Below are 22,560 nucleotides of genomic sequence, written 5' to 3'. Positions count from 1 at the left end.
GATGCTTTTCGAAGAGTTGGATTGTATTAGAGCAGCATACTTGGGTTGGTTTTGGCAGGCCAGGATGAAAACATTGCTCTAGTGTTGTTTTCTCATTCACAGCTAAAGCGTCCCTCAAACTGTTTTATCCCCATATCCTAAGGGATTTTGTACAGCCTCTGTGTTATATATATATATATCTGAGTGTTGTCATGTTTTTGAAGGACACAGAATACACACGCTTGAGCAACCTTCAGAAAATAGACTGTATTCATTAAACATGTTTGTGCGTGCTTAACTTACACATGCCCTATCATTCATACGTAGGAATGCAGAAATGAATCATTATAGAGTTTTTGTCTTGCTTTTAGTCTAAATTTCTTGAAATATATTATTAAATCAAGAAGCATTTTCTTCTGTAGATAAGTATTTGTTCTAGTCTGTTGACAAGCAACTGCTATGATAACACGACTGTAGTGATTGATCTGTCCTGGTGATTCTACAGTTACTATGGTAACACAACAAATATAGTAATGGACGTGTTGTGGTGGTTCTACAGTTGCTATGGTAACACAACAACTATACTAATGGATGTGTTGCGGTGATTCTACAGTTGCTATGGTAACACAACGACTACAGTAATTAATCTGTTGTACTGATTTTATGGTTTCTATGGTAACACAACAACAATAGTAATTGATCAGTTGTGGTGATTCTACAGTCGCTATGGTAACATCAGCTATACTGATTGATCAGTTGTGATTTTACAGTCGCTATGGTAACACAACAGCTATAGTAATTGATCAGTTGTGGTGATCTACAGCCACTATGGTAACACAACAGCTATAGTAATTGATCAGTTGTGGCTATTCTACAGTCGCTATGGTATCATTAACTATACTGATTGATCAGTTGTGATTTTACAGTTGCTATGGTAACACAACAACTATACTAATTGATCAGTTTTGGTGATTCTACAGTTGCTGTGGTAGCACAACAACTATAGTAATTAATCAGTTGTAGCGATTTTACAGTTGCTATGGTAACACAACAGCTATAGTAATTAATCAGTTGTGGTGATTCTACAGTCGCTATGGTAACACAATAGCTATAGTAATTAATCTGTTGTGGCGATTCTACAGTCGCTATGGTAACACAACAGCTATAGTAATTGATCACTTTTGGTGATTCTACAGTTGCTATGGTAACACAACAACTATACTGATTGATCACTTGTGGCAATTCTACAGTCGCTATGGTAACACAACAACTATACTGATTAATCAGTTGTGATTCTACAGTTACTATGGTAATAACAACTATACTAATTGATCAGCTGTGGCGATTCTAAAGTCGCTATGGTAACACAACAACTATACTAATTGATCTGTTGTGGTGATTCTACAGTCACTATGGTAACACAAAAAAATACTAATTCATCTGTTAATTTATCTGGTAACACAGCAACTATAGTAATATAAACAGACGACCCAATACTGTAGTTTTCTATAGGGTGTTTTATACTACAATACACCATAGTTTACTGAAGTAAAGTATACCACAGTATTTATTATAGTTTATGAGTTCAATATAACTAATACTACATTACACTACTGTAATGGTGTAGTTAATACTATAGTATATAATACAGAATAATACACATTACTATGGTATGAGTATGGTATGGTATTTAGTCTAAATTAATATAGCTCTTTTCATGTCACTTTACAATCACTTTCATCAAGAGCTGAGAGTGAGTCTCCTTTGAATCTGATGATTGATTAAAAACTGACAGTCATTATCTGACAATGAGGATTGAATTTACAGTCTATTGTTTAACACTGCTTTGCCATTAGCGTTAAACAGTGTTAATAGCACGTGCACAGAGGACTGCAGGGATCTGCCATTGAGTTCAGTCATCAGACAGACGGGTTGGTTTGCTTTAGACAGACTCTGGAGATTCATCAGCTAATAAAAGCCCGTGTCTATTGATCTGTTTGCTTTAGAGTCCAGCTTTACCCTCATAATCATCATCAGCTGGAGTTTCTCTTGCAGATTCCGTCAGATATTATTTCACACATGAACAGCTGAATCTGGACTCACACGTCAAAGTAGATCAGTGTAGAAAGAAGAAAGTGCGAGAAGTAGTTCCTGAATCTTCTTGTTTGTGCATCTTTAATGTGTTTTGTTGACGGCTGTGTTCAGAACGGAAGATAAATTGAATTCCGTATAAATAATAATACTCATTTGGGTTTTAACGTTTATTAAAATTGTCTCTTTTACTTACGGTAAAGTTTTTAAGTACAATAATCTATGTTTTCTGTGTGCTTATGTTGTATATTTTCATTCATTTCTGTGATGTAAAGATGAATTTTCAGCATCATTACTCCAGCCATCAAAGTCACATGATCTATCAGAATGTTATAATGATTAAAAATATTTCTGATTTCTGTCTCTGTTGAAAACAATTGTGCTGCTTAATATTTTTAGTAAAAAATAAAAGGCATTTGTTTTATTATTTGACAAATTTGTCAAGATTTATATTACGAATAGAGAGGTTATTGCATAAAATATGTCATAATTAATGTGGCATAGGTCTTGTTGCTGTCACCTCTGATCAATTTAACAGATGCTTACTAAATACAAACATTAATTAACTTCAAAAGAAATCTTTCTGACCTCAACTTTTGTTTGATAATTTGACTATGCTCAAAAATATGAACTGTTTTAAGTATTTATAATACTCAGAAATGATTTCTGAAGGATCGTGTGACACTAAAGACTGGAATATTGAAGCAAAAAATTTTGATTTACATCACAGTATTAAATTACACCATACAATATATTCCCGTAAATTTAACATTATTTAATTTGTAATAATTTACAGTGTTATTTGACTATATTTTGAATAATAATAAATCTCGTAAAGATACTGTTTTAAAAACCATTCATTTATTTTTGAATCCTGAATTGTGTTAAACAGTGTGATGGTGATCAGTGTTTGCTAATGCAGTCCGTTCTGAACAGTGTCAGCATGTGTCTATACTGTGTGTGTGTGTGTGTGTGATGGTCACAGCATGTGTGTTTGTGTGAGTAGGGTTGATGGCTCAAAGGAGCCCATCGTGAAGATGAGAACAGAAGAAAAGAGAGTTACTAACCCGGAGGACTGCAGTCCAGTGAATGAACCCAATGAGACGACTCCTCTGACCGAGCCCGAGTAAGAGTTAGACATCTGATCTGCAGATAATGATGCTTTTCTTACTCATCTTGCTATAATCTATTCAAAATAATCTGCATATGGAGTATACAAAATGATCAAGTTTCTGCTTTGAAATAAGATTATATCGCTTACCCCACTGGGGGATTAATTTGGGGCTTGATTTAAGAAAAAAACACTTAATTTTTACTTATTAATATGTTTTGCTTATCTAGAAAATGCTGCTTGATTTAAGTTGGTCACACTTTACAATAAGGTTTCATTAGTTAATGTATTTACTAATATGAATTCATTTTGATTGATACTTCCCAGCCCTTATTAATCACAGTTTAACATTCATTAATGCATTATTAACATCCGAAGTCGTGCTTTTTAACATTAGTGAATGCACTGTGAGTTAATTTGTACCAACAATAAACAATTGTTTTGATGAACTAACATGAACAAACACTGTGATAAATATTAACATTAGCATTAACTAACAATAATTAATGCAATCTTATTGTAAAGTGTTACGGACTTGTTAGATATTTGGACTAGAATCAAGACTAATACTCTAAGTAAGAAAAGCATTTTTTAGCAGTGCAGTACAGCAGATGAGAAACTATACCGATACTGAGAGAAACTTAGTACTGAGAGAATCTATACCGATACTGAGAACTATACCGATACTGAGAGAATCTATACCGATACTGATAGAAACTCAATACTGAGAGAATCTATACCGATACTAAGAGAAACTTAGTACTGAGAGAATCTTTACCAATACTGAGAACTATACAGATACTGAGAGAATCTATACCGATACTGAGAGAAACTTAGTACTGAGAGAATCTATATCGATACTGAGAACTATACCGAAACTGAGAGAATCTATACCGATACTGAGAGAAACTCAATACTGAGAGAATCTATACCGATACTGAGAGAAACTATACCGATACTGACAGAAACTCAATACTGAGAGAATCTATACCGATACTGAGAGAAACTTAGTACTGAGAGAATCTATACCAATACTGAGAACTATACCGATACTGAGAGAATCTATACCGATACTGAGAGAAACTCAATACTGAGAGAATCTATACCGATACTGAGAGAAACTATACCGATACTGACAGAAACTCAATACTGAGAAAAACTATACCGATACTGAGAGAATCTATACCAATACTGAGAGAAACTCAATAATGAGAGAAACAATACCGATACTGAGAGAATCTATACCAATACTGAGAGAAACTATACCGATACTGACCGAAACTCAATACTGAGAGAATCTATACCGATACAGAGAGAAACAATACAGATACTGAGAGAATCTATACCGATACTGAGAGAAACTCTACCGATACTGAGAGAATCTATACCGATACTGAGAGAAACTCAATACTGAGAGAAACTATACCGATACTGGGAGAAACTATACAGATACTAAGAGAAACTATAAAGATATTATACAGATACTGAGAAAAACTTTACTGATACTGAGAGAAACTATACCGATACTATACCGATACTGAGAAAACCTGTACCGATACTGAAAGAAACTATACTGATACTGAGAGAAACTATACCAATACCAATACTATACAGATACTAAGAGAAATGATGCCGATACTTTACCGATACTGAGAGAAACTATACCGATACAGATACTATAACTATACCGATACTATGCCTATAGCTATCTAAATGCTCTCTCAGACTCATTGGCAAATGTTCTTACAGTTACATTAGCAGAACGATAATTTAATGTTACCTTGTCTTCAGTGAAATGTTAGCACAAAACCGTAAGCTAAACCTCTTCATGGAACTTTTTTAGAACTACTAAATATACTGTGTTTCCGTGTGGACAAACAGGGAAATTGCATAGAAAAGTGCCGTTTTAAAATACCTGTGTTCACTTGGACAGGACCTTAAGTATTCATGCAAAATAATCATGCTTTATTAACCAAAATATTTTTGATATTCTTTTCAACTGAAGTGAAAGAAAGGTTTACTTTATCTAGAAGGGTAAGTGAGCTATCTTTAAGACACCAGAGGAAGCTATTGTGAGCTATTGTGTGTTGTGGATGAAATACAAATCACTTTTAAACTTGACAAAAGGGACAAACAGAGAAGTATTTAGGGGCCTTTTAGAAGCTTTAACGTGTCAAAACACAGACAGGAATTAATATCAAGCCCTGCATATGCAGATGTTTTTTTTTTTTTAAAGTATATTGCATACCAGAAAATTGACAATAGGAGCCAAGTGATATGACACCATGCATAAACATGCATTAAAAGCTTATATTCAGTAATCTACATGTCTTTCTTGCCTCATTACAAACATATATGGCAAATATACATGTTAAAAAAATCAAAGATATGGTTAAACACACCCTACGGGGTGGCTGTGAGTTAATGTATAATCTGTATATCCAGCATTTTGCGTTCTGATTGCTGTGAGAACTGCGTGGTTATGCATGGCTGCCTGCTTCACAAATATCCCTGCCTTTCCAGTTTTCAAAATAACAGTCCCACACACATACAAGCCTGGATAGACTTAAAAATACAGGAAAACATATAATTATTGCAATCTTATTTCAAAACGTTGTGGCCAATCAAACTCAGTCTATGGATATGCATATCAATGATACCGTGTGCAATGTAGCAGTCTGTGTTTCGATACAATCGGCTGATTTTACACTCACTTTACTTGAGATGAGGTGGTGTTTGAGGCTCACTGTATACCAATTTCATGTCGTTAACTCTTACTATTTCCAAATAGTATACTCAGATTTTCATTCTATGGCACCTGTATTGTAGTTGACCAGTTAGTGGAGAAATAACCTGATTCACAGACGCCACTTACATTTTCAGTTTGTCATGTGACTGAAGATCATTTGCATGCTAATGAGATGCATGAGTTTTGTTGTCGGATTGTGACGTGTTGTCGATTTGTGTCTGAAAGCATGTTTGATGAGCGAATGAGGAATAAACTGTTGATTCCCCACTGTAGGAAGCTGCCGCTGAAGGAGGAAAACGGCAAAGAAGTGCTGAAGCCGGATCTGATCGAGATTAAAGTCCACACGGACAACAGCATCCACACAAAACAGGACGACAGCAAAGCGTAATGGAGAACGCACACACAGCCTAAAACACTATAGATGTATACGTATATATAAAACAGAAGAGGAATGATAAGAGAAGCAGAAGAAATCCTGTGTGCTGTAAATATGTTGAAATATAAACAGAGTTGGAGTTTTTTTGTGATAAATCTACTGTTCTTTCTATCCGCGATGGCGTCTTCATCTTGGTGTTTGGATTTCGCCAATAAGGATTCAGTTTCCAGGCCTTTTTCTTCTGCGTTCGGGCATGTGGAGTGTGATTTTTTTTTTCAGTGGGACTTGATGATTTCTGGGCTTCTCATCTAAATGTGTTCATGGGGTTTTCAGTGTTTCAATACTGTGGGACTTTTCCATTGGGAAGACATTTGGATTTCTTGAGTTGTTTTTTTTCTGGCATGTCGATGCTTTGAGATAGTCTGTCTTATTTGTGTCGCGTCTGAACATTGAAGACGGCTCTGGTCTGTATTTTCCATCTTGTCGTCATGAGTTTTAAACACAGGAATCGCTTATGAAAACCCAAACGAACCGTTGTATTGAAGTGACTGTAGATTGGGTTTCCTCAACTGCCATGATTAAACGCTCTTCTTCATTTATGATGATTCGTGTGTGTGTGTGTGTGTGTGTGTGTGTGGCCTGAAACAAACACAGAGATGGGAATGTTTGCCAGACGCTTTGTTGAACTCAAGATTGACATTGTTGGTTTATTTATTATCACTTTATACTATATATAATGTATAATTTACCATAAACTGGATTAATATTTAATGTAAAATAAGACAAAATACTTAAGTGTGACTGGAAACATTTGATTCTGTTTGTAATTGTTGTTGAAATTATTGCTAAACGTTTTAAACCATGTCTAAAACACAGTTCAAAGACATTTTCATCATCATATTATTGTATTTAATTAGTGAATTGACTGAAATATCACAGTAACCGAGTCGACAAATAACAATTCTAGCCAGCAGCAGCTCTCTGCAACTCTCACATGGGAAAGCTGGGTTAGTGCTGGAAGTGAGGCCAGCAGGGGGCGCTCAACCTGCAGTCTGTGTGAGTCCTGATGCCCCAGTATAGGGAAGGTGACTCTATACTGCTCAGTGAGCGATGTTAAACCGAGGTCCTGACTCTCTGTGGTCATTAAAAATCCCAGGATGTCCTTGGAAGAAGAGTAGGGGTTTAACTCTGGCATCCATCATGACCTCCTGACCATACCCATATCATAACTCACTCTGTCTCCTATCCACCAATCAGCTGGTGTGTGGTGTGCGGTCTAAAGAAGAAAAGCGCTACATAAATGTAAGAAATTATTATTATTATTATTATTATTATTATTATTATTATTATTATTATTGGGAAATATGTAATATTGTGAATCCTAAATATTATTGAGAGAAGAATAACGGCACGCCTCATCATTTGCAGCAAATCACATGATTTTTCTATCAGCGCTTTGCCTTTTTATAGCTGATGGAACAGAGTTGACCAGAACGCAGAGACACACACTAAATGTGTTTTTTTTTTCTAACAGAAATTACATATAACACAGAAAATAGTTGTTTCATGCACATGTTTATTAAACTCATTAATCATAAATTAATCATTTAATCATTATTAAACTTATTTAATCATAAATTAAGCTGGAGGAGGCAGAGACAGTCAAAAATATGTACAGTGGTGGTCTTTAAGTTGATATTTCTAACACATAATGTCCTTAAATCGACATACAAACATGATTATTTGATGTTATGTTATTCAAAAATGTTAAATTAAATATTTCATTTTGACAAACTAATGTCTAATAACTAATTTATTTTCTCTTTACCATTACGACAGCACATAATATTTGACTAGATATTTATCAAGACACTAGTGTTCAGCTTAAAGTGACTTTTAGAGGCTTAACAAGGTTAATTAGGGTAAAGTTAGGGTGATTAGGCAAGTCCTTGTATAACAGTGGTTTGTTCTTGTTATGTGCCATTGTGTAGTGTGGAGTTGAGACAAGGTGAGGATCCGAATGCAGCATTTACCATATATAAACTAAACAAAACAAAACTAGAACAAACTAGGGAGCACACGACTATAATAAACAGGGGCTAATAATTCAGGGAGGCTAATAATTCTAGCACCCACTGTCCTAGTCATCAATTGGGATGAAGCAAAGCTGTGTGTATGTGTGTAATCATGGACTAACAGGAACCGGTGTGTGTGAGTGGTGCATTACAGTATATGTAGTCCATGTGACGACAGATTTGTAGTCCATTACCGATCCACAGACGTTGGATCGCTGATAATCATAACAGTTCTGTAGACAATCCAAAACAAATATTGCTTAAGGGGGCTAATAATATTGACCTTAAAATGGCTTTTAACACTTAAAAGCTGCTTTTATTCTAGCCGAAATAAAACAAATAAGACTTTAGCCAGAAGAACAAATAGTATAGAAAATACTGTGAAAAATTCCTGAATCTGTTCATCATCATTTCACAAGAGGGCGAGTATTTTTGAGTTTGATTGTAAATATATATATATTTCGATTGTAATATATATATATATATATATATATATATATATATATATATATATATATATATATATATATATATATATATATATTTATATATATATATTAAAATTGACTAAACATGTTTCTGGCTGTGGAAGATTGTTCACGCTGATTAAAACAAGCTGATGAAACTGATGGATTTTCATGTGTATTCTTCCAGATTTGCATAAAATACCTTAAATAGTCTTTATAATTGGCTGCTTGAACTTTTTATCAATAAGTTATTATTTTAAAAAACCTCAAAATTAGCTTACAGTGCCGTGAGAAACACAATATAACCAAAGAAACTTGCCAAATAAAACATTGAACATATTAAATTGACCTTTTCTACTGGTGCATTTGCATTGAACTACATTAAACACACCCATAATCATTTGTGCAGGTTTATAGAGTTTGGTTAATAATGAGTTAAAAGTGTGTGATGGTCAATCATTGTCGTCTGTGTGTTTGTGCAGTGTGTGTGAATCTGCTCTGTGCAGCTTTTGATGCTTTAGTTCTTATGTTTGATCTATTTTATTATGTTTTCCAGCTGTTTGTACATACATGAGTATATTGTAGTCTTACTGTATAACATGTGTTTCCAGATTATCCAGATCAGGCTTTCATTATGGAGCAGCAGGGCATTATCCACTCATTTTACTGCTTATAAGCTGTTTATAAAGTGTTTATAAAGATGTCAGTGACAATGAAACCAGTCACTCCTGCTTATAAAGATGTACAGCTGTTTTTATTTACTCTAGTGAAGAGCGTGGAAAACAACAACTGTTGCTATAATTAATGTGTATTTTCATTATTTTACTGTTGTTGTTTTGGGAAAAGGAGTCATTTAGCAACTCTTCTGCTTTTATTTCAAGCTATTTACGTAAGTTTTTATTTAATTTACTAAATTTTAATGCGATTCTATATTTGTGTGTCTAATATTATTTATTTTATTTGTCTTTATTTATTTATTTTGTACAATTTTTTTTTTATTCTGTAACATTTCTGCCTTGAAACTTTTTATTTAAAATATTTATTTTAGTTATTTCTGTATTTATTTAATAATTAGTGAATATTTTAATAAATTATAATACACATTTTAATTATATTTAGATTATTATATATTTAAACAATTCAAGTATTTATATAATTAATATATAAAAATGTATATATTTAAATAATATCTAAATAAATATATATTTAAAATAAATATTATAATGTAATTTTTGTTCAGATATTTGTATTTAATATATTTTACTTTTGTTTTTATTACAGTATTTCTTTGCCAAATTTCCCCTTTTTTCTTCAGAACTCGATTAAAAACTCAAAACATGTGGTGACTTATGAATGATATGACTTATGACTATGAAAGATAAGGTATTACGCCAACAAAAAAGTGACATTGTACAGTTTAGTTGACTCTTAAATTTACAATATGACATTAATCACGCCTCCGGCTTCTTCTTGATCTCATTCTGCATTTTTCTCCTCCAGATTCAGAGTTTCTATTCAAATCCTCTATGCATAGTCAGAAAAGATGATGTGTTTCTGGGTGTTTAACGCTGGTTTTCTCTCCCGTATGTTGCTGGTCTTTAATTAATGAATCCTGATCTTTCTCTGGAACGCCTGTTGACACTGTAATTTACCACTGTAAATAAATGTGTACTAGTATAAGACGATGCTTGTAAAATACTCTCTCAGCGTCCTTTTATTTCTAAACTGTATGATCACAATTATATTTGACCAGTTTATCAACAGTCTTTGCACATTTATTTTTATGCACATACGGTGTGTTTTATTTCTCCGCAGGGATTTTTGAGGATTACTTTCTCATCTTCTGATTGGATAAAGTGATGACAGATGAATATTTATGAGGTATGTGAAGACTCGGGTTCATTCAAAGTTACAATGCTAAGACTTTTCTAGAAATGTGGTAGGATTTCTTATTATAATTAGATAGTCAGAAATAAACTCAAATTTTCACGCGCGAATAGCGCGATTTATCCCTGCGTTCCGCATCTAGTGTGAACACAGCATTAAAGTCAAGTGCCATTTAGGGGTTTCTTCCTGGATTTTGCCTTCCCAAATTCAAAAGCTTCCCAAATCCACATGCAAAGGTGTAAATGGTTAGGAGTGAGTTTAGGAGGTTAAACTAAACCAAACACTAAACCAATTTTCCGATGTTTTAACGTTGTACATAGTATTTAAATAAAAATAAAAAATATAAACTTAAAAATATAAAAGTCAAACACATAAATACAAAAACATATATATATATATATATATATATATATATATATATATATATATATATATATATATATATAACAATTTTAAAATTAATAAAAACAAAAATATTAATTATAAAAAGATTAAGATTGTATTAACATTGTCAACACTTAGATGTCATGTTATTATTTTGTCCATATTTTTAAGATTTACTTGTAAAAATATAAAAGTAAAGCAAACAAAAACAAAAATCTTAGTTTATATTCATTTTTAAATTAAACAAATTAAAAACAAAATATAATTTATTAAAACTTAAAATTAAGACTGAACCAACGTAGTGTAAATCTGCTTGGAAATTAATATTTATTTATTTATTTACTAAATTTCAGTGTTTCTGTTGTGCATTGGAGCGTATAATTGCAAAGAAAAAGGAAATTAAAATGTAATAAATCGATGGAAGTACTGAGATACTTTCTTTTTCTAATCCAAAGAAAATTATTTCTCCAAAAACTGCCTAATGAAATGATAAAATAATAAACCATGCTAAAAACCAACCAACAAACCATCCATCATTACTCCATTCTAATAATATTATTGCACATTTAATAAATATAAAATAAAAGTTTAAATAATACAATGCTTATGAGCTGAAACAGAGTGAACAGAGGGAATATTGTGTGCTGGAGAAACTTTTTATTTCTGAGTCTGCTCTTTAATGATATTGCTTACTGTTGCAGGTTTATAGGCCAACTTAATTAAGTAATTAAGATATTACCGGCATGAAAGGTCATTTGTAATAGAAAGATAGATTAATAAAGTGCAGGATTCTCCAGATAATAAAGCTAAAGGTTGTTTCTGGATGAAGGTCTTGGTGTAATTCTCTGAGGAATGCGAGAACTAATTAAACAGGTTGTTCATTATTTTAAGCTTTGCACATGTGGAAGCATTTAAACGTGGGAATTTCAGTCTTTAAAATCTGTATTTAGATCAATATTATGATTAATGCAGAAGAAAGGACTGCGATATGTTGCTGATATTTAGTTTTCTGCTTGTAGTGTGCACAGCATTTCAGTGTTGCTGCAAAAGTATTGAATGCAATTAAAATCACGTGCAAAAGTGACGTTATCAATATTATTAACTACAGCTAAAATTAATAAAATAAAATAAACAGTAATAATAAAACAAATTATTGTGCAAAAATAAATAAAGAATAAAAATAACACAACTTCCAATGAAATATTTTAAGTTTATTTATTGTGAAATAAATCTATAAAGTCTGAACTAAAAATTTTCAAAGCAAAAAAATCTACTGTATATAAATACATTCATTTTTTTTTGGGCTTAGTTCCTTTATTAATCAGGGATCACCACAGCAGAATGAACTGGCAACTTATTTAGCATATGCTTTACACAGTGAATGCCCTTCCAGCCACATCCCAGCTCTAAGAAACACCCATACACTCTTGCATTCACACACACACTCATACACTATGGCCAATTTAATTTACCCAATTCCCCTATAGCGCATATGTTTGGACTGTGGGGGAAACCAGAGCACCTGGAGGAAACCCACGGCAACATAGGGAGAACATGCAAACTCCACACAGGAACACCAACTGACCCAGCCATGTCAGTTGCTATGTACATTTTGTTGCCAAGGATTGATAAAATATATTAATTAATTAGTTTTTTGTCAGGGTGTTGCTAAGCAGTGTAAGATACTTTGAATGTGTCAAGGGTGTTGGTATGTGGTTGCTAGGGTGTTCTGGGTTTCTGCCAGATGGTTTTGGTGGTTGCCAAGTTGTTAGGCTTTGTTGCTAAGGGTTGCTAAAATGTATTTATATTTTGAATTGTTGTCAGGGTGTTGCTATGCAGTGCAAGAAATGTTGAATGTGTCTAGTGTTGCTTTGTGGTTGCTAGGGTGTTTTGGGTTGTTGCCAGATGGTTTTGGTGGTTGCCAAGATGTCACATTTTGTTGCTAAGGGTTGCTAAAATGTATTTATGTTTCGGGCTGTTGTCAGGGTGTTGCTATGCAGTGTAAGAAATTTGAAATGTGGCCAGGGTGTTGCTATGTTGTTGCTAGGGTGTTTTGGGTTGCTGCTAGCAGGTTTTGGTGGATGCCAAGTTGTTGGGTTTTGTTGCTAAGGGTTGCTAAAATGTATCAATTGTTTGGGTTGTTGGCAGAGTGTTAATATGCAGTGTCTATGATATTTTTAATTAATCCAGGGTGTTGCTATGTCATTGCTAGGGTGTTCTAGGTTGTTGCCAGAGGCTTTTGGTGTTTGCCAAGTTGTTACGTTTTGTTGCTAAGGGTTGCTAAAATGTATTAAAATTTTAAGTTGTTGTCAGGGTGTTGCTATGCAGTGTAAAAACTGTTTGAATGTGGCCCGGGAGGGTATTCCTATGTGATTGCTAGGGTGTTTTGGGTTGCTGCCAGAGACTTTTAGTGGTTGCCAAGTTGTTTTGTTTTACTTGTTTTAAAAATGTACTACTAGTTACTACATTTTTACTAAGTTTTTAAAATGTATTTATATTTTGGGCTGTTGCAGATATAGAAGACATAAACATCAAAGCTTGCAGTTTGTCACTTATAAATGCAGAAACGCTTATAACATACACTGATTTATTTATTTATTTACGTCACCTCATGCTTCAGTGTCTCATCAAATCTCTCTGACCAGTCAAATGCTCTTATCTATACTCTCAAAGCAAGCAAAAATGCACAGTTCAGAGCCCTTCACAGACCTTTGAGAACAAAAAGTGCACAGGAATCATTCTTCATTCCTGAAAACAGAAAGCGAGCAAGACCTTGAGAGAGCTCCAGCTCTTTATTCTGATAGATGAAGTGATCTGCATAGAGTCAAGCATCAACTCGGCTCACAGTATTCATCAGGAGAACTGCTGTAAGTTTAGCGGTGCTCCACTTTAGCTGTGGGCTGTGATTTGGACAGACTGGTGTCCATTAAAGCCACTGGAGCTCCATCAATCATTACAGCAGACATTACTGAGGAATTATGGGCTCATCACGGCTCTTCAAAAACCCTCAGACCAAATATGCTCAGAATGTTTGAATGTCAAATGAATGCTGTGGTTGTTCTGCCCAAAGGGTTTACAATGAAACTTTATGGGCTGTCTGTGGTGTCCATTAATGGAGATCTATGGAGAGGAGAACTGCAGTCTGAAGGGCGGCTTTGGCTGTTCGCTTCAACATTCTGAAATCACTTTGTGTTTAAGCAGCACTTTTATTATACTGCATTACACTTACAAGCTAACACCTCTCTGGAACACTTTGAAACTGCATAGCAACACCCTAAATCAGAGATGCCCAAAGTTGGCCCTTTGTAACCTTTGATTCATCCCACAATCTCATCTGAGAGGAGAGTGAGGATGATGGAGATGGTTGGGGCGAATGCACGGAGACACAGAGATTGTCCTTTCTTATTTGATGTAACCTTTTTTTGTTTGTTTTATTGCTGTTTTATTGTTTCAATTAAATGTTGTAATGTTTTATATGTAAATACTGTCACTCGATAGATAGAGGACTGCAAAAGACATCAGCGAGAAAATCAAGGCAGAAACTTGTGTGATTCTGTCATACATTAGATTGCTTTGTTTTAACTGTAAAACCTCATTATAAAATGTAAAAAACACTGCTTTAGTTAATATAAAGCAATGTTTTAAAGTCATTTTTAAACATTTTTAATCAACTATATTTACCTATAGCCCACTAGCCTCAATCAAGTTTGGTTTTTGGCCCTTCCTAAGAAAAAGTGTGAGCACCCCTGCCCAATATCCACTGCTGATTTCTTGTTACAGTTATTTCGCTATAGGCGTTCAATATATACTTCTGGTCAAAGTTATTTATTTGTTTAGTTTTATATATATATTTATAATTTAGATATTTATATATGAACAGTTCAGATGCAAAACCCTCCATCTGAAATTTCCATAGAAAATGAGCATTATTCTCAGCCTCCTTTGTTTATGTTGACTTATTTTACTTCTCTGTGTTTACACTGCAGATCTTGATAGTCAATTACGATTGTGTGTGTGTGTATGATTTTTTTTCTTGATCATCTTTTTAAAAGTGACAGGTATGCGGTTGTCTGTATTTACACTGCACATGGCAAAGGCACAATGAGCAGGAAGAAAAGAGCGGGCGCTGACTAACAGCTGATAATATTAGAGCGCCCTTTTCTCCACTCCTGTATTTCATGTGTTTGCAGGATTTCATTTTTGTATTTTCTAACTGTTTTGCTATAGTTCATGACAGAAAGTCATCGTTTGTCTTTTAATCGAAGCTTTTTTAAACCAGTAGGGATTTTAATGTATAGCGTGGTTTATGCACATTTTCTGTATGCAGTAGTTTTAGATTATATTGTTTACATGGCGGATGTTGTGCTCTATTAACTCCGTTTTATATTCTAATATTTAGCAAAAAAATTAAATATATTATAATAATAATTAAATAAGTAAATCCTGTAATGCAAAGCAGAATTTTCAGTAATTTCGAATGCATTTTTTGATGGAAAAAATATTAATTTATTTGTTTGTTTATTTTAAATAAATATATAAATAAATCCTTTTCTTTTCGGCTTAGTCCCTTTATTAATCTGTGGTTGCCACAGTGGATTGAACCGCCAACTTATACAGCATATGTTTTACACAACGGATGCCCTTCCAGCCGCAACCCAACACTGGGAAAAAATCCTGTTATGCAAAATTGTTAAGCAAAATTGTTAGTCATTTTTTAAATGGAAAAAGTGTTTATTTGTTTATTTAGTTTGTTTGTTTGTTTTGCATAAATAAATAATTCCTGTGATGCAAAGTTGAATTTTCAATAGTTTTTAATGCATTTTAATTTAAAAATATGTATTCATTCATTTTAAATAAATAAATAAATGATAACATATTCTTCAAAACTGCAATAAAAATTATTTCAGTCATTTTAATGCATGCTTGATGAAAAAAGTATTTATTAATGTGTTTATATCATGTCACTCTGCATAATTAATATTGCAGAACAAAATACACTAACACACATTCCCCTAGAATGATTTTAATCTGTAATAATATAAAACTTAATAGAAAAGCAATTTATTTTTGGTCAAGTAAATGCATAAGAGACTCATAAAACAAGCCTAAATCCTGACAGCACGTTTATTTAAAGAATTAGAAGAAAATATTTGTCAAACACCATGTCTTCACAATTTTAAATCACGTCTAAAAACCCATCTTTTTAAGCAGGCTTTTACTTAACAATTTTTTATCATGTTTTTATTATGTTCTTTTTCGCTATTGCGTTTTAACTTGTTTGGTCATTGATTGTTTTTAGTAATGTTTAAGTTGTTTAGCATGTCTGATGATGCTTACTGTAAGGCGACCTTGGGTGTCCAGAAAGGCGCCATTTATAAATAAAATGAATTATTATTATTATTATTATGTATTTTAGGGTAAAAAATATAATGAACTGAATTACATTTATTAGACATGCAAAGCCGTATTATCTGAGACAAAAATAAATACAGCTCACTTGACTTTTATAACAAACATAAAATGAAATCAAAAGCCATGAAGCGGATAATCTGTGTTTATTAAACGCACGGCTGAGCACGAGAATCATTACACACTCCTGATGAAGCCCTTATGAGGGAGAAAAGAGAAGTTTGGCTAAAACCGTCCCGCATTCAGACACCAGCACACTTTCCTTTTAGATTTACTGAAGAGATGAATGCAGATTTAATTGGCCTCTTTGGGGATTACGGACAGACCTAATTGCTGGAAATGAGGAAAACGCTTCGCTTCTGCTTTTAGTGCAGAGGAAAACTGTCATTATTTCATGTTTCAGACGCAGAATCATTTGCTTTTTTATTTTTGTTCTGTATCCAGCAGATTTATTTGAATTTTGTTTGTTTGTTTGTTTGTTTGTTTGTTTGTTTGTTTGTTTGTTCTTCTAATTAACTGATTTATTCAATCCTTATTTTATTCCTTTCTTTTGAACAATATCAAAAACATGAATAGTGTAATTATTCCAGTGATTTACACAGCATAAAGTGATTAGATTTATATATTTCATTGTGATTGTGTGTCTCATTTGTAAAGCTAATTATGTGTGTTAGCATGAGTGTGTGTGTGTGTGTGTGTGTGTGTGTGTGTGTGTGTGTGTGTGTGTGTGTGTGTGTGTGCGTGTGTGCGTGTGTACGTGTGCATGTGTGCAATGCTTATGTGTTTATATAAAGACAAAATGTTTAGCCCTCCTGTGAGAATTTTGTTCTTTTAATATACTTTTAATATATTAATATTTTAATATATTCTTTTAAAATATTTCACAAATGTTTTTCACAGAATTTTCTATTACATATGTTTTTTATATTGTTTTTGTTTATTTTTATGTATGTATTTATTTACTTTTTTATTTTTATTTGTACACATTTATTATGAAAATTATATATAATAAAATAATAAAGTTTCCTTTTTTGCTTCAGTAGAAAGTTTGTTTTCTTTTAGTTTTACTAGAAAACTATATATATGCTGGATAAGTTGGAGGTTCATTCCGCTGTGGCGACCCCGGATTAATACAGGGACTAAGACGAAAAGAAAATGAATGAATGAATTTATACACTCACTGGCCACTTTATTAGGTACACCTTACCAGCATCAGGTTGGACCCGTTTTGCCTTCAGAACTGCCTTAATCCTTCATGTCATAGATTCAACAAGGTTCTGGAAATAGAGATGACAGAGATTTTGCTCCATATTGTCATGATAGCATCACACAGTTGCTGCAGATTTGTCGGCTGCACATCCATGATGCCAATCTCCCGTTCCACCACATCCCAAAGCTGCTCTATTGGATTGAGCTCTGGTGACTGTGGAGGCCATTTGAGTACAGTGAACTCATCGTCATGTTCAAGACACCAGTCTGAGATGATTGAGCTTTATGACATGCTGCGTTATCCTGCTGGAGGTAGCCATCAGAAGATGGAGACACTGTGCTCATAAAGGGATGGACATGGTCAGCAGCAATACTCAGGTAGGCTGTGGCGTTGATGCTCAATTGGTACTAATGGACCCAAAGAAAATCTCCCCCACACCATTACACCACCACCACCAGCCTGAACCGCTGATACAAGGCAGGATGGATCCATGCTTTCATGTTGTTGATGTCAAATCCTGCCCCGAGCATCCTAATGTGTCAGCAGAAATGGAGACTCATCAGAGCAGCAACGTTTCTCCAATCTTCTATTGTCCAGTTTTGGTGAGTCTGTGTGAGTTGTAGCCTCAGTTTCCTTTTCTTAGCTGACAGGAGCGGCACCCGGTGTGCTCTTCTGCTGCTGTAGCCCATCCGCCTCAAGGTTGGCTGTGTTGTGTGTTCAGAGATGCTCTTCTGCAGAGCTCGGTTGTAACGAGTGCTTATTTGAGTTACTGTTGCCTTTCTATCAGCTGGAACCAGTCTGGCCATTCTCCTCTGACCTCTGACATCAACAAGGCATTTGCGCCCACAGAACTGCGGCGCAAATAAATATTATTTATTAGAAATAAATATTTCCTGTGTCGGAGCATTCTCTGTAAACCCTAGAGATGGTTGTGCGTGAAAATCCCAGTAGATCAGCAGTTTCTGAAATACTCAGAGCAGCCCGTCTGGCACCAACGACCATGCCACATTCAAAGTCTCTTAAATCCCCTTTCTTCCGCATTCTGATGCTCGCTTTATACTGCAGCAGATCGTCTTGACCATACATGCCGAAATGCATTGAGCTGCTGCCATGTGATTGCCTGATTAGAAATTTGCATTAGCGAGCAGTTGGACAGGTGTACTTAACAAAGTGGCAAGTATATATATTTTATATATACTTCTTTATTAAGAATTTATTTATTTATTACAGGATGAATCACTGTTGTCTGCTGAACAGTTGTTTGCTTTTATTTATTTATTTAAGGACCGAATAATTCAGTATTTTGACTTGAGGAACATTAAGAATTTGACCTGAATCCCGTCAACAGATGTCTGTGCTGTCCTGCAGTCAGTCAAAACACAGAGATCCACATTCAGTGAAACTCATTACAGATGCTTTTGCTCCACTCCTGCTCTGCTTGTCCTGTAGAGATATTCATGAGGCTCAGGCTCATCACGTTATGATGAGTTTTTGTTTTGTTTCTAGTCCAAATATCTGAAAATTCTTAAATCAGGAAGCATTTTATCTACAAGCCTCAATCTGGCAACCACATAGCATCATCCTTGGGACCCCAAAAAGTCAGAATTGCAACAGCATAGGATTACCCTGGCAACCACAGCTTCCTACATGGTAATCCCTCAGTATCTTAATGGCAACAGCCTCAATCTGGCAATCATGATTGTAACAGCATATGAACACCTTAGCAACCACAGCATCAATCTGGCAATCATGATGGCAACAACATAGTATCACCCTGGCAAACCACAGCCTCAATCTGGCAACCGCATAGCATCACCCTGGCAAACCACAGCCTCAATCTGGCAACCGCATAGCATCACCCTGGCAAACAACAGCCTCAATCTGGCAATCATGATGGCAACAACATAGCATCACCCTGGCAAACCACGGTTTCAATCTGGCAACCGCATAGCATCTCCCTGGCAAACCACAGCCTCAATCTGGCAACTGCATAGCATTATCCTATTAGCACCATAATCTCAGTGCGGCAATAGCATAGGATCACCCAGGCAACCACATACTCAATCTGGCAACCACATAGCATCATCCTAGTAACCCCATAATATCAGTGTGGCAACAACATAGGATCACCTTGGCAATCACAGCCTCAATCTGGCAATGGCATAGCATCATTCTAGTAACGCCATATTGTCAGGATGGCAACAGCATAGAATCACTCTGGCAACCACATCCTCAATCTGGCAATCATATGGTGTCATTCTAGAAACCCCATAATGTCAGGACGGCAACAGTATAGGATCACCCTGGCAACTACATCCTCAATCTGGCAACCACATAGCATTATCATAACCTCACAATATCAGGATGGCAACATGATAGTATCACCCGGGCAACTAAATTCTCAATCTGGCAACCGCATGGCATCATTCTAGTAACTATAATGTCAGGATGGCAACATGATAGTGTCATCCTATCAACCACATCCTCAATCTGGCAATCATATGGTGTCATTCTAGTAACCCCATAATGTCAGGACGGCAACAGTATAGGATCACCCTGGCAACTACATCCTCAATCTGGCAACCACATAGCGTCATTATAACCTCATAATATTAGGATGGCAAAATGATAGTATCAGCCGGGCAACCAAATCCTCAATCTGGCAACCACATAGCATCATTCTAGTAACTCTATAATGTCAGGATGGTAACATGATAGTGTCATCCTTGTAGTCAAATCCTCAATCTGGCAACCGCATAGCATAATAATAACCCCATAGCCTCCGGATGTTATGTTATCAGGATGCGTGTGTATGGGTTAAGTTAAGTGAACATTTCTTCTGCTCTTATTTGTTCATTCTCAGGAGTTCCCATTATTCCATCTGTCAGTCTGCCAAGAAACACTGAAACAAATCAATACAGCCATCCAGAGACTCAGAGAGAGAGAGAGAGAGAGAGAGAGAGAGAGAGAGAGAGAGAGAGAATACCTGGAAATGCCTCTGATGATCAGCTTACAGACATCAACACTTGCAGATGTCTGAGTGTCAGCCATTATTAGATCATTCTATATCACATCACAAGTGCACTTTACAAACACAACTGCTTCAGCGTGTTCGACTGATAGAGCAGGACAACATGAAGCTTATTTCTGCTTCAGTGTGTCACATTCTATAGACACTTTCAGAAATACTGGCTTCATGTGTTGACTACATCACTGAACTTTTCCTCTCAACAACTCTCTGATTGGTGGGTTTGCTGCAGCATTGTGGGTAATGTAGTTTCTCTGCATGAGTTAAATATTAATAAAATGTAAGTTGTACAGATGGGTTCAGCAAAAGCACAAACCATCAATGGTAATCCTCTCAGCTCACAGCAGCTTTATTTACTCAGCTGATTTCATAAATACTTAGCTGATATCAGTTTTTGTTAAAAATCTGTTTAGCTAAGAAGAACAATAATAGGTTTTTAACTACTGACATTTTAATTTTTTGCTTCCGTATAATTATTTGTAAAATACTCGCAATTTCTGTGAGAAAAAAAACGGTTTTGTTTTAGATTTATTTATTTGTTTTACAAGTGTTTAGAACATTTTCAGTGTGTGTGTGTGTGTGTGTGTGTGTGTGTGTGTGTATGTGTGTGTGTGTGTGTGTGTGTGTGTTTATTATTTATTTATTTATTTATTTATTTGTCTTGTTCATACATTTATTTATCTATTTCTTTATTCATACATTTATTAATTAAATTGTTTGTACATTTATTTATTCATGCATTCATGCTTTTATTTATTTATTTATTGATGCATTTATTTATGCATTTATTTTGTTCATGCGTTTATTTATCTATTTCTTTTTTCATATATCAATTAATTAATTAATTTATTTATTTATTTATTTATTCAGGCGTTTATTTGTTTATTTATTTATTTATTTATTTATTTTGTTCATGCATTCATTTATCTATTTATTTATTCATACATTTATTCATTTACTTATTTATACATTTATTTATTTATTTATTCATATATTTATTTATTTAGTCATGCATTAATTCACATATTTATTTTTTCATCCATTTATTTATTCATATATTTATTTATTCATTCATACACTTATTTATTTGTGTATTTATTTATTTAGTCATGCATTTATTTGTCTATTTATTTATTCATACATTTATTTATTTATTTATTTAGTCATGCATTTATTTATTCATTTATGTATTCATGCATTTATTTATTCGTGCATTTATTTATCCATTTATTTATGAATTTATTCATTTATTTATTTGTACATTCATTTATTTATTTGGTCATGCTTTTATTTATTTATTAATTCATACATTTATTTATTTATTTATCTATCTATTTATTTATTTATTTATTTATGTATTTATTTATTTATTTATTTATTTATACATTTATTTATTTATTTATTCATCTATTGTTTTATTCATCCATTTATTTATTCATGCATTTATTTATTTAGTTGTGCATTTATTTATTAATTTATTAATTTATTCATGCCTTTATTTATTTGTGCATTTAGTTATCTATTTAGTTATACATTCATTAATTAATTTATTTGTACATTTATTTATTTATTTGGTTATGCTTTTATTTGTTTATTTATTCATGCATTTATTTATTTATTTATTTATCTATTTATTTATACATTTATTTATTTATTTATTTATTTATTTATTTATTTATTTATTCATTTATACATTTATTTTTTTGGCTGTGCATTTATTTATTTATGTTTTGGTCATTGATTTTATTTTTTAGAATAATCAGTCACATATACTGATCATGTGATAGTAACAAA

At 33.7% G+C, this 22,560-nt stretch overlaps 1 protein-coding gene and 1 long non-coding RNA gene across 9 annotated transcripts in view; both read left to right on the top strand.

Moving 5' to 3' along the window:
• ncam2a (neural cell adhesion molecule 2a) overlaps positions 1-6,910 on the top strand; it is a gene marked incomplete at its 5' end in the record, with an annotated part of 111,007 nt that extends 104,097 nt beyond the window's left edge. For 3 of the 6 annotated variants that reach the window (NM_001076744.2, NM_001442000.1, NM_001441999.1), the window contains 2 exon segments: positions 3,077-3,196; positions 6,204-6,910. In NM_001076744.2, coding sequence (NP_001070212.2) covers positions 3,077-3,196; positions 6,204-6,318 — 235 coding nt within the window. In that variant the 3' untranslated portion in view covers positions 6,319-6,910. 6 annotated transcript variants of the gene reach the window in all.
• A 3,753-nt stretch (positions 6,911-10,663) lies between these two features.
• Positions 10,664-22,560, top strand: part of LOC147846631 (uncharacterized) — a 58,260-nt gene continuing 46,363 nt past the window's right edge. For all 3 annotated transcript variants that reach the window (XR_015476040.1, XR_015476041.1, XR_015476042.1), the window contains exon 1: positions 10,664-10,729. This is a non-coding gene — a long non-coding RNA (uncharacterized LOC147846631). The remainder of the gene's footprint in view (positions 10,730-22,560) is intronic.

This window comes from Danio rerio, chromosome 1, assembly GCF_052040795.2.
Source record: "Danio rerio strain M-AB ecotype USA chromosome 1, GRCz13ab, whole genome shotgun sequence".
NCBI lineage: Eukaryota > Metazoa > Chordata > Actinopteri > Cypriniformes > Danionidae > Danio > Danio rerio.
The sequence above is the reverse complement of the archived record's forward strand: the minus strand, read 5'-3'. Positions and strand labels throughout refer to the sequence as shown.